Source organism: Leptosomus discolor, chromosome 11 (assembly GCF_034619465.1).
Source record: "Leptosomus discolor isolate bLepDis1 chromosome 11, bLepDis1.hap2, whole genome shotgun sequence".
NCBI classification, from domain to species: Eukaryota; Metazoa; Chordata; class Aves; order Leptosomiformes; family Leptosomidae; genus Leptosomus; species Leptosomus discolor.
The window spans coordinates 10,682,555-10,695,131 of NC_141401.1; the positions used below are offsets into that span (position 1 = coordinate 10,682,555).

Consider the following 12,577-nt stretch of genomic DNA (forward strand, 5'->3'; position numbering starts at 1 on the left):
TCTTTTCTTTTTCCAATCACGGCAGTTGTGATTAGAGCTACTCATCCCGGAAACCTCCTCTGACACGCGGAGCGCGTCACGTTCCTCAGACACCACCTGCACTACACCTCAGGTACCAGAAATTTACAAAACACGCGGCACGTTTCGATTTTTAACAAGAATCAGGAGACTGGGGGTTTCGGTCAGTTTTTCGGTATGGACGCACACACAGCCGCCTCAGCCCTCGCACCCGAAGGTGCCCCGGAGCGGCACAACCTCACGCTTCACCCCCGGGCCGGGCCGGGGGGGGGGGGGGGGGGGGCGGTGCCCGGTCCCGCTCTCCCCTCCCGCCCCTCCGAGGAGTCACCGTCCGGTGCCGCACGCCCCGCCACGCTCCCCCCGGGACTGCTCCCGGCCCCCCAACGCTCCGGCTGCGCACGGCCGCCCCAGGGAACCCACGCCCCGGGAGGCCGCCGTCGCCGCCGTCCTCCCCCGACGTTCCCCGGCTCGGGGCGTGGGGAGCCCTCCGGGCCGGGGCTGAGGCGGGGGAGGCCGCGCCACCGCTCCCGCGCAGCCAGGCCCGCGCGTCCCCCCGCGCCAAGCGGCCCCTCACGGCGGAGGGAGGGGGAGGGGTAGCACACACACCCCTCACCTTCGCTCCCGCCGGCGCCGCGCCGCTCGCACCCGGAAGCCCGCGCCCGCTCCTCCCCTGTCCCGCCCTCCCGGTGCGTGACGCCGGACGGAAGCCGGCGGAGGCCTCTCGTCGCGAGGACGCCGCCGTTGCCACGCGACGGAGCGCGGCCGCCGTTGCCACGCGACGGAGCGCGGCCGCCGTTACCCCGGCCGGGGCGGCCGCGCGGACCATGAAGCCGCTGCGGTGTCTGTGCGAGATTTGCATCTGCGGGTGAGCAGCCCCGCGGGCGCCACGGTCCTCGGGGAGCGGGGGGAGACTTCGGTCCCCGGGTCGGGGCGGGGGGGGGGGTGTACAGGCCCCCCAGAAGATGGGGGCGGGTCCCCCTTAGCACTCCGGGCCCTCCAACGCCGCCCCCACAAAAAATCCCCTCGTCTCGTCCCCTCCTCGCCCATCCCGGGTTGCGCGGGGACTCCCCTGCCCGATCGTGGCTAATGACTTCAGCAGTGGGAAGGCAGAAACTGGGTAACATTCCCATTTCAACCGTTTCTGCCTTCCCTTTTTTCTCAAAGGGATCTTCTCAGTATTTATGTTTAAGTCAGGTAGGGGAAAAAGCAGGTCTGAAATGCATTAAAATACAAAAGAGCGGAGACAGTCTTTCGAAGCCGTCTAGGCTAAACTTCAGGGTCAGGCGCTCCTCTAAGGCAGAGCCAGCTCTCCCTGGAGGACAGCGCCGAAGGAGCCCTCAGAGGAGTTCTGCCTGGGTCAGGCTTGACAGAACCTGTGCCAGCGCTGCGGCCCCTGGTTTGGCCGGGACAGAATCCCAGCCCAGCCACGCCAGGCCGGCCGTTAGCGGTTCTGAGTCAGCCAGGGCAGCTGACCTGAGTTAGGTACAGGGGTAGCCTTACCGTAATGTCATGGTCATTGTAAAGGGGGAAGGTTTGCTGAGGAAGGGGAGCTGCTGTGGGGTTCCTGCTGGTGTTCTCCTGCTCTGGCTTCTCTGGAGGACTGGTCTCTGGTCTGGTTGTGATGACTGGATGTTCATTTGGTTGAGTATAACTGTGTATCTCTGTTGGTATTGGTGGTGTTTCATTAAATCTGTTTTGCTTCTACCCATGGGTCTGCTCTCCTTTTCCTGATTCCCCTCCCTGGCTGGTGAGGGGTTGTTGCGTGATAAAGCAACTATAATAGTTTAGCCCTCAGTACAGGCTAAACTTAGACAGGCCTTCAAAATAGATGTAATATATCTGCCTTTCTAACATCACATCTAGTTAATACTCCCCACTGTGAAGGGAAGCCTCACTATTTCTTTCTATTCAATGGTCCTGTTTGGAGACACACAGTTCATCATTGTACTACAGCTGCTTTGGCCCGTGGAGGCAGACGTAATACAAGCAGGCATTTTTGTTGTTGTTGTTTGAAATTACTGTTGCAGGCTATAAGCGATATTATCAATGTCATACATAAAACAATTCACAAGCCGTGTTTCCCAAAATCATAAGGGATTTAAACCTTGCAAAATTCATATATATATTTTATAGGTTTGGAGTCAATACCCTTAAATGTTTTCAACTTCTTCTCTGTCTACTTTAAAAAAAATCCAACAACAACAACAAAAAACAAACCCCAAAAAAACACCCAGAAAAATAATCATCTTGGGATTCACATCTTAGGATTCAAAGATTCAGTCTTTAGTATTAAAAAAAATAAAAAAGACTAACACCTACATACCAGGAGAGTCATCATAAGATCACAAGAGTGTGATCACTGTCTTTCAGAAGTACAGGGCCAACCCTATGGCTGCAAAGTGTTTCACGTCGAGGTTTGTACAGCAGGCATGCTCCTTGTGTGTGTCTCTGTGGGACATCTGTCTAGCTGTTCATCAGCCACTTTTCTTTTTTTAATCTTTAGATAGGGATGAGAGACAGGCAGTGTGTAAAGCTTCTCATGTTCTTTTTGGCCAAGACTGTGGGTGTAGATTGCACCATAAACTTGTTTCAAAAGTCCTAGATTAATGAAGGGTTGGAACACATTGTTTTCATTGATGAGATAACAAATCTGGCTCAGGCTCAAGTGTAAAGATGGTGAGATAACACAACCTGACAGCACAAAATGAAGTTCAACTCAACTGAAAATTCTCAATTCAAAACATCAGTTTAATAAGATGAAAAATTGAACAAAACAGGCACAAAACTTATGGTTTAAAATAAACACCAGTAAAGTTTTTACAGTCAATAACATCTTAAGCCATTATTGGTTTAGGCAGCACATTGTGTTCGCTTCAGTGCCATTACAGTGTTTCTGTTTTTTGGGGAAGTCTGGTCGCTTGGCAGTGTTACCTGGGTATTGCAATGCATACACGACTTAGAAGAGATTTCAAAGCGAAGAGAAAGGTCTAATATTTTGTAGAAGTTACCATTTAGCTATTTTCAGAAAATTTTGTGGAGATATAATTATTGTTTCATTCTAAATAATAAAATAGAAGGAAATAATCTTTCCTAGCTGTTCACAGAAGTGAAAACACTCAAAAAAAAATTATGAATACAGGGGAGGAAAGTCAATAAAACATACCTTTATTCTGCTTTCTCTTTACTGGGAAATGAGAAGAGCCCCCCAAATGGCAGAATGACCTTTTCTGCGTTGTAACTCACGATCCACTCCTTAAAGGCTCACATAGGAGTGCTGGGGTTCATATTAGGGGTTGCAGTCTTGAACTCTTAAATAATTGTTAGGAGATTTTTAAGAATATTTTTAACAGATTCCTTTTTAATAGACTGAATCATTTTCTGTGCCTATTAGGTGATCTTTTTCAAGATCAACAAATAATTGTAATGCCAAAAACCACTGGAAGTGTACCCAGTGCCGAGCATGCTCAAAGACCTATTTGCAAAATAGTCCCAATGCTGGGGACTTCTCCATTTTTCATAACTGACATAATTTCTAGCCTCTTGAGTTTAAGACTTTTGCAGTAGCATAAGATACTGCCCAGGCAGAATGAGAATAATTTTCAAGTTGCTATGTTAGAGGTGTAAGTTTGGTTGGAGTTTGTTGTTTTGTTTTTTTTTTAAATAAAGCACAAAAATGTTCTCAAAACTGCATTGTGCAGGGTAATGGCTGTATTGTTTCCCAAGATATTCCAGATCCATCTCTTATTTTAGAATAGGTATGTTTTTCATGTGGAGAAAGTATGAGCTAGTCTTACTTGGGATTGTATCCATAAACAGAAGGAAGTATTTTTATTTTCTTATTTCCCATAGGTTCCTAATGTGTTAACTTAATACAAGAGAAAATTTACCCCCTGCTAGCAAGTACAGTCAGGCTTCAGATCACTGGCTCAACAGAAATGTCTAATAGCAAATACAGGATGTTAAGTCTGGCTTCCAAAGGATGACTAAAACCTCTGAGGCAGGTCAACTCTCTGCACTCAAGAATAGTATTTGTCTACTATTCACAGCATACAAAAGCATAGAAGTTTAGCTGTGAGATATGAAAATAAACTACCGCTTTATCTTCTTCTCAGTCTGTCAGCCTTTCCCTGTTTATTTTGTTATCGTTATCATAAAAATCTAGATTCCTGAATAAATGTAAGTTAAAAGGAAAGAGGAAGATTTCTATAAAATTGAAACTTTAAGCTGTGGGATTTTTTTTAATAATTTTTTTATGATGATAAACATTACACTTTTGTCAGTATTAGTCTAGTTCTCTGGGAGTAAAATACTTCCTGGGAAAATTTCAAGGGTCTTGCTAGCGTTGTATAAAAACCAACTGTATGTATGCCAGATCCAAATAAGTGAAACTCAGCATCATTCTCTTAAAATAATCAGAGCAACAGCGTTTGGCACTAGAGAGCCCATATACTGTCAATTTTATTTAGCTGAGATTCTGTTCAGACCTTATGCAAGCCACAGGATAATTGGTCTCTCTCAAAGAAGAGAAAGAATAATAATCCATCAAAGCAAGCAGCAGTCAGTCATGGGGGAAGGCGTATTCTCACCAAATTAACTTGAATTACCAGTAACTCTGGGGTTGAACTTAGGATAACTACAATTAAAAGTTTAAAATAATCAGTGACTCAGGGAGTTCTGGGCAAATTGTAACCAACATATTTCATTTATCAGTTGTAATCTGTCTTCTCTGATGATTCTTAGCATCATCTCTCTAAAGAGCTGTGATGCCCTATGTAATCAGTTTTATAAAATTGTTATCTAAATTAAAACTTTTGGTTTAGCAGTTGGACAACATCCAAAAGTAGATTTATCGGTTAACCAAAAAAACCCCTAATCTGTTCTCCAAGTCAAATTCACATTGATATTAAGGTAATTTTACATTACCTTTAGGCCCACTGAAAGTTCTTTCACAGTACAGAGTAGGATGCAGGATCTTCCTGAACAGTCTCATCTGAATCAAAGTAATTTTGTGCATAGTTAGAGGCTGTTCAGAATTATTTCATATGCTAGAAATGACTGGCATCAAGGACATTTTTTATTCAGCAGTGAATTCTAATGCAATTACAAAAACTTCTTTCCTTGGAGAGATACTTTAGATTACTTTCACCTCTGTGTTGAATCTACAAAGAACTACAGGCTCACTGTGCAACATGGGGGATATACGGGCAATATTGCTTAGAAAATAGTGAGATTAAGTCTTTAAAGACTGGTGATACTGGAACAGAGGGGTTTTTTTTGTTTGGTGATTGGCCTTCTGGACCAGCCTATGGCAAACTGAAGATTGTAAACACGAAGTTCTTGTAGGTGAATATCGTTTGTTTCAAACTCCTTTGAATTGTATGCCTAAAATAAGTGAAGAACATTATAAACTGATACCTCATATTTTAACTAACTTTCGAAACATAAATTCAATGGTTTCTGCTTTGCTGTTGCTTTTAGATGCTACATGACACAGCATATGCTGTTTATACTTACTGAAGAAATATTACTAAGGTGGTAACTGAATTTCATGAAGAATGTAGTGGCAGGCAGGCACCATGCTGAGAAATAGCATACACTCACGTCCTTGTTTTCCTGCCTTTCCTGTTCTTTCCCACTTCTTCCTTTTTCCTTTCCCTGCTATGTTCTGAATAGGTTTCTCAGTTGTTACTTGACTATCTGTCGAGTTGATTGAAAAGGAGCAAGGGCCTGAGGCTTTGGAAGGATCTGGCTTCTTAGACAGGGCTACTTAATTTCTCATTTATTGAACTACTGAGCTGGCAAAGTCAGGCAGCCCAAACTAACACCAGCTTTAGGGATGTCCAGTTCCAGATAACTTCTTAGTGGTTTTTTTTCATTTTACTTTTCCCAGCAGGAGTCCCTCATGTCTGTTTCTGTATTCTATTTTACCTTGCTTTAATTTCCTTTTTTTCCTTTTTGGTATTCAGTGCTAGCTAAACTTCTCTGCTGACTTTTGAGCTATTCCTTGGTAGAAACTTGATTTTTTTTGTACCCAGTAAGAGCTGTACACTTTTATCCTTCTTGTTCTTTAGCTATTTTTGCTTTTCATGTACAGAATTTTACAAGACTTGTTTATTTTAAAAAGTATTTCTTATTATTTGCCTTTGCTTATATCTGAACCAGTATTGCAAGTTGTCAGCCGCAAGTAGGAGGAACATCTTGCGTTATGTATCTACTTAAAGGAGAGATTAAATAATAATCATGTCAACCAAAATAAAATTTTAAAACTGTGCTTTAAACAAACTACCAGAGAGATGTGTGTTGTACAAATTAGGTTAATATAACAAGATTTTTCAAAGAATATAGAAAATAACAGGTACATTTTAATTTCATGTATAATTTACACAAAACAAGGTATAAGTAATGAAGTCAGTCATGATATACCAATTAACGACTTTTAACACAATGGTGTTGATAAAATAGGGATCAATGATAAGCAGGTGTAATTGAAATAAAGCTCTTAAGAAAAAGAGATGTCATTACTTCTAAACAAACATAGTTTTTGGATAGAGGGTTTAGTCAGTCCTTGGAAGAAAAAGGGCTGAAAAGTCAGAAATGGCCTGCAGAACACTAGAAGCGCAAATGAGATTTCACACCACTAAAATTTTAATCAAAAAGGGTCAATCAAGAGTTGTGGTGAAAATAGGTGAGCAGATGCACAGAAATAAAAGACAAGCGATGAGAGAAAACAGTAAAAAAAGAGACAACATGAGAGGAGAAATGAAGCATAGTTATTTTTACAAATAAGACTAGTAATATCATTAAAGCTTAAAAAAAGAGAGGCAAGTCCATCTTGGTGGTAGCAGCATTGAGAGGACTGAGATCAACTCTATCCATCCTTTGTATTCTGTACTAAGGACTAACTCGCATGCTGGTACTGTTTCTTACTGTACTGGTATACTGTGCTCTGGGATCTATGCCATCAGCACAATATTTTGTGTTTTTATCATTCAGAACAGATTTTAAACACAAGCTACTGACATTGTTCAATCTTCCCCATTTGCTGTTCAATCCTCCCCATTTGTTCTTCACTCCCAGTAGATAGGGTGTGGGTTTTCCCCTTAAATGAAACTATTCAAAATGATCTCATCTGATGTGTTTTACCCAGGCGCCATCGCTGCCCTCATAAACCCACAAGGATTTATGATAATGGACAACAGCCGTGCCTCACAACAGAGTATGCGGAAAAATATCCCAAGTATAGCAACATCTCTCCTCCTTGGAGCCTTAAGCCGAAACAAGAGTACCAAGTGCATCGTGGGAAAATGGAAGGAATTACAACATTTAAGTAAATATTTTGAAGCAATGTGTTTTACAATTACTCTATAAAGTTTCTCATACTTTCTCTTTTAAGGGGGGACTTAACACTGTGTTGCAATCATTTTCAAAATGCAATCATTGCATCCTTTGCACTTTTAGCGTATTTTAAACTATAAATTTTGAGTGTAGAAATACAGTTACCACTAAAATGTCACAAAAAATAGTGAAGCACACGTACAATAAGATTTGCATTCCTTACAGCATCCTTTAACCTGTAAAGATAATCTGAAATTTTTGTCCTTGTTTTCAGCCTATTTTGGAAATCTAGGTCTTATCAAGCCTGAAAAAGCTGGCAAGCTGGGGAACTTGCTGTAATACGCGTGTGGACTCAGATAATGGGGAAAATGAAACCTTAAGAAAAAGGAACAGAGATTTTTTTATTATTATTTAGACAGTTATTAATTATTAGGAGCTTGAAGAAAGCCAGCTGTAAAGGGCTTCAGTAGGTCTGTCTTGTCAGTGTACAGACTCTGACATTAAGCTTACAAAATCAATGAGTGTCTTTCAGAGAATTAGAAAAAGACATCACTTCTTCATTATTAATAACGTGACAGGAGCATAAACCTTTACTGTTTCCATTATTGTTTTTCTTTTAAGCTACAAGGCCAACAGGTGAAACTTCTTTATTTGTTTATAAAAAACCCAAAAGTGACGTACATAGAAAGGCCAAATGCCATTCTGCAAGATTGGTTGTGTACTGCATATACTGTTTAAACACCTACATATGTAATATACAGCCTTTTAATGTAATGTGCCCGTATAAAAACAGTAAAATGCTGTTTCTGACTATATTCCATTCTCCTCATGCAGTTAGTAAATGCTGCCACAGTAGTATCTTTGCTCTGCTTCTGCTTTCTGGATCATTTCTTTGTAAAACTACAGCAACTTTTTCTAGTTTCCTTTCAGGTATTTTAAAGAATATTTTGAAACTGGGAATGAGACTCGGAGTGTTGAAAAAGTTGCTTCACCACCTATCTTTGAATAAAGGCTGTATCATGCATCAGAGACCGTAGATTTATGTACTATGGTTTTCTTTTCTCTTTGCTATCCCTCTAATATATGGCATCAGACTGATTTCTTGCAATAAAAATTCTAAGTCATTGTTCTTCTGTATAGTGGAAAAATTACAAAAGTGACTCCATCAGAAAAAGAAATTTCTAACCAGTGTTTCCTTTTTCCCCAATTCAGATCTGATTATTTACCATATGATATTGTGAAGCGACCTTTTCAGGTACAAGAAGAACATAAACCAAAGACGGGCAAGATAGAACTGGGAACCACATACCAGAAAGATTATAATGCTCATAAAGTACAACCAGTGACATTAGTAAGACCTCTAGAGAGAAAACACACCACAAGAGGAAAATTGGATACCATACCAACCTATCAAGGTAATAATATATGCCACCTTCAGAAAGAGAAATAACCAAGATGAAGGTAGTATTCTGAATTATCTATATTAGAAACTGGATTTCTTGGTTTGGGCCAGAGAGTTAGACATAACAGAAAGCAGGTGATAATACCTTAAGATGTTCAGCACTCCGGTTGTTTAGGGGTGACATTTATTGGTTCTAAACGAAAAGCCTTCTCTAAGGTTTTCTTGGCTAGAAGGAGAGAAAATCTAACATACACTTGATTAGGCTATCTCAGGCAAAAGCTGGTTGTAAATAAAGTGCCAATATATCTTTCAGATAGTTTTAGCTCATGTAAGACGTTTTCCACAGAGTAGGTCCAAAGTTGATTTTAGACTTCTGTCTTGTGTACTGCATAGCTTGCATATCATCCTCGTAATTATCTGTTTTGACACAAATTATTGCCGTGGTCAGTACAAAGGGACTGAATCTCCTTTTAAGTCATTCTGGCAAGTGACCTTGATATACTTTATACCAGTAGAAAATTTTGTATATGTGTTACTGAATTTGTTACATGTAATGCATTGCCCCAGTTAAAAGTAAGTTGAAGTAACTTATGAGGTATAATCTACTAGACTGAAGAAAATCAAGATGTTCCTGATTATGAGGGCCAGTGGTATCAAAAAGATAGTTGAAATAACAAGGATCAGCTATGACTATTAAAACAGGAAGTTAGAGGGCTTGGTGCAAAATGAGCAGAGGAGAGAGTGCAGTGACAGAGAGTTGGAAGGATAAAATTTAGGAAAAAAGGCTCATCAAAAAAACCCAAAGTTGTATTTCACTAGCTTCTTTAAGCTTAGGTCTATGCTAGATAGAAATGCATTTATATAAATACATTCTATTTATACTTATTAATTGTAAATAATTTATAAGGAAACTTAAATATTTCTATTTAGTCTTCATGTAAGTAGTAAGTTAGCAAATAGTAAATAATTTAGCCTAGTCTCAGCATACAACTAAGGCAGCATGCAACTGCTTCATTTAAAATGTATGTTAGCAGTTCAACAGGGAGTAGGGATCAAGAAGTGAAAAACCCACTGATTTCAACTGCCTGTGAAGAAGTTTAGACGGGACAGTAAGTTTTGTAACTATAGCAGAACAGTCTGTCAGTAAAAAACCCCAGAAGGAAAGAAAGAAAAATCCCAACAAGCTTTAAGATATTGTAATGTTGATATGGAAATTAAGAGAGAGAATTCTCCCAATCAGTGAACATAACCCATTGACCCATAACGTTCATTTCAGTCTTGTATATTTGCATAAACTTCTAAGTAAAATGTGAGATATTGTATACAAGCCTATATATGGCTATTTTCTGTATAGAACACACTAAATATGTACATGCAACATTTTCCTTGAGGATATGGTCAAAATAGGGCATCACGTACGTTTTTTTTGTCTGTTTTGATCACACCAATTACAGAAGACAGTTTTGTCGTATCACATGCAAATAACATTATCATTCTCACTTAATCCATGTTATTTTGTTTTGCAAGATTTAATACCAGAACAATTTGGCTTAATTTTAAAGGAATGGTCTTAAGTAGTAACACTTGTATGGTGAAGTTTTGTTTTTGCCTTAAAGATGACTACAGGTCATGGGAAGTTCAAAGAAGGGAAGCTAGTAAGATGGAGCATATATACCACCCACCTACACAGAAGTTTGGAAATTCTACTACTTTTCAAGATGACTTTGTTCCTAGGGAACTGAATCCCAGACAAAGTTTTAAACCTCCTTGTGTGGCCAAGCTTTCAGATGTGCCTTTTGATAGTGCTACTAGCCATCGCACTTCTTACGTTGCTCATCAACTGGAACCAAAGTTTGTAAGATCAAAAGAAGAGTACAAGCCAAGCAACCAACCCTTTGAAGATCTCACAACCCACCGAAATGATTTTAAAGGGCTACCTGGGCAACTTGCAAAAAGCTGCAAACCTGAAAATGCAAAAGTCGGATCCAATGCTCATTTTAACGGGGTCACTGAATTCCAGGATCGTTTTCAGCCATGGCTGGTCTCCTTGCCTGAGGTCCACAAACCAAAAGAGTACGTTCCACCCCGAGGCAACATGGACTTTAACTCCACAAGCCATCTTGATTACATTAAGCATGAGGTTTCTCCTGCTGTCCCCATAAGACCAGTTTCTAATCCAAGAAGAACCAATGCCCCTTTTCAAAGGAATACAACTACGAAAGAAGACTTTAAAGCTTGGGGCAGCTGTCGGCAAGAGATTATTAAGAAAGAACAGGAAATTCCAAAACCTGCGGGAAAATTTTATGATTTAACTACATTCAGATCTCATTACATACCACATCAGATCATTCCAGCTCAAAGTTTCAAACCTGTACATGTTGTAGTTCCTAGTTCAGCAGCTTTTCAAGATGAAACTATGTATCGCACAGAATATACTCCTAAGAAACAAGAGATCTGCCCAGCAAATTACCCCTCTCCTCCCAGTTATGTCTATGTAAACACAGATTCTCGTGGTCACAAATTCTTCCGCCAGCTTACTCCAGAATTTTCTGAGTCAAATAGTAATCCTATTCCCAAGGAAGTAGCTGTTGTGTCGTAATACTTTAACGCAATATTGCAAGCAACCTGGTAAAGTAATTTTCATTTTTTTTCTTCAAATAACACTAAAAGCAAGTTACATAATGCAAATTCTGCTTTTAAAAGCATTTAAACTAATAGCTTGAACAAAATCAAAGCAAAACCAGAAGTATATTACAAGACTAATAAAGATTTGCCAATTTCTGTAGGAACAACGCATCTTATGACATCTATTCTTTTTTTTATCATGTATTCTAATTTTCTTAACTTCTTAGATTTCATTGTGCTCCATCTCAAGCATATGTATTGTACGTTCAGATTTTCTGCAAATCAAATTATTGTATTTGCAAAATAGCAAGTATCTTTTGATCATAACTTTTTTCATAGTAAGCAAATAATGCTATAATAATCTAAATTAGCTCATCAGTCCAGTTTTTCATCTCATCAATACTTTGAGTAATCTGATAAGGAGATTGTTTTTCTTTACATTTTGCTGCCCAAGTCATAAGATAGCATCCCATGACACCTAAGCATTTCTAAAAACCTAGTTTTAGCTTTAGTCATCATTATTTTTCCTTCATTCAGTTCTGAGGAGAGTATAAAGGTCACCCTGCGATTTCTGATAGCAATTAACAAGAAGTAACCTTGCTCTTTTTCTGTACACATGCTTGAAATCACTCGGACACAAAAAGCAGGTCATTAGACTCTGTTTCCTCATTTCTCTGATAGTGCTTTTTCAGCCTTAATTCCAAAGGAAACAAAGCTGATGCACAGCTTTGGACACACTGACACGCTAAGGGCGTGTCCTCCCCACCTGAGTAGGTTTTAAACCCAATGTGCAAATTCAATCACATTTCATGAAGATATCTCACAGATGATTGTTTTTCAAGTTTCTAAGGTAGATGGTGAGGAAGCAGAGTGAGTCAGGTTCAAAAAGTGAACATCTATCTGCTGCAGGTTTTGATCCTGCTATCTGATTTTTAAAGCTAAACAGCCTGTTATTACTGCCAAAGTTCACTGCAGAGGCAGTCTGGAGGGTAAAGTGGCAGAAAATGATAAAGGTGTACGTAGAGATGAGAGAAAATAGTGCAGACTCAGTTAAAAAAAAGAAATATCAGCTGAGATGCCAAAATCTCTAGACAGCTTGGCTTCAGTCTGTCTGCTCTTCAAAGAATTACTTGTTACAAATACATAGAAACAATTTTTTTTTTCAGAAATTGTACATGCAATGATTATACTTCTGTA

The 12,577-nt window shown here is 39.9% G+C and overlaps 1 protein-coding gene across 1 annotated transcript; it reads left to right on the forward strand.

Annotated features, from left to right (window-relative positions):
* Window positions 1-839: 839 nt before the first annotated feature.
* SAXO2 (stabilizer of axonemal microtubules 2) lies at window positions 840-11,354 on the forward strand. Its single transcript, XM_086471773.1, has 4 exons — window positions 840-883; window positions 7,166-7,345; window positions 8,566-8,768; window positions 10,372-11,354. The coding sequence occupies exons 1-4, from the start codon at window positions 843-845 to the stop codon at window positions 11,352-11,354; spliced, it is 1,407 nt and encodes a 468-aa protein (XP_086327899.1). The 5' UTR covers window positions 840-842.
* Window positions 11,355-12,577: the final 1,223 nt, after the last annotated feature.

What these genes read in the sequence shown, in the direction of transcription:
- SAXO2 (XM_086471773.1), top strand. Translation starts at nt 843, where the DNA reads ATGAAGCCGCTGCGGTGTCTGTGCGAGATTTGCATCTGCGG. An exon ending in TGCGAGATTTGCATCTGCGG is followed by an intron (nt 884 to 7,165) that starts GTGAGCAGCCCC and finishes TGTTTTACCCAG; the next exon opens with GCGCCATCGCTGCCCTCATA. An exon ending in GAAGGAATTACAACATTTAA is followed by an intron (nt 7,346 to 8,565) that starts GTAAATATTTTG and finishes TCCCCAATTCAG; the next exon opens with ATCTGATTATTTACCATATG.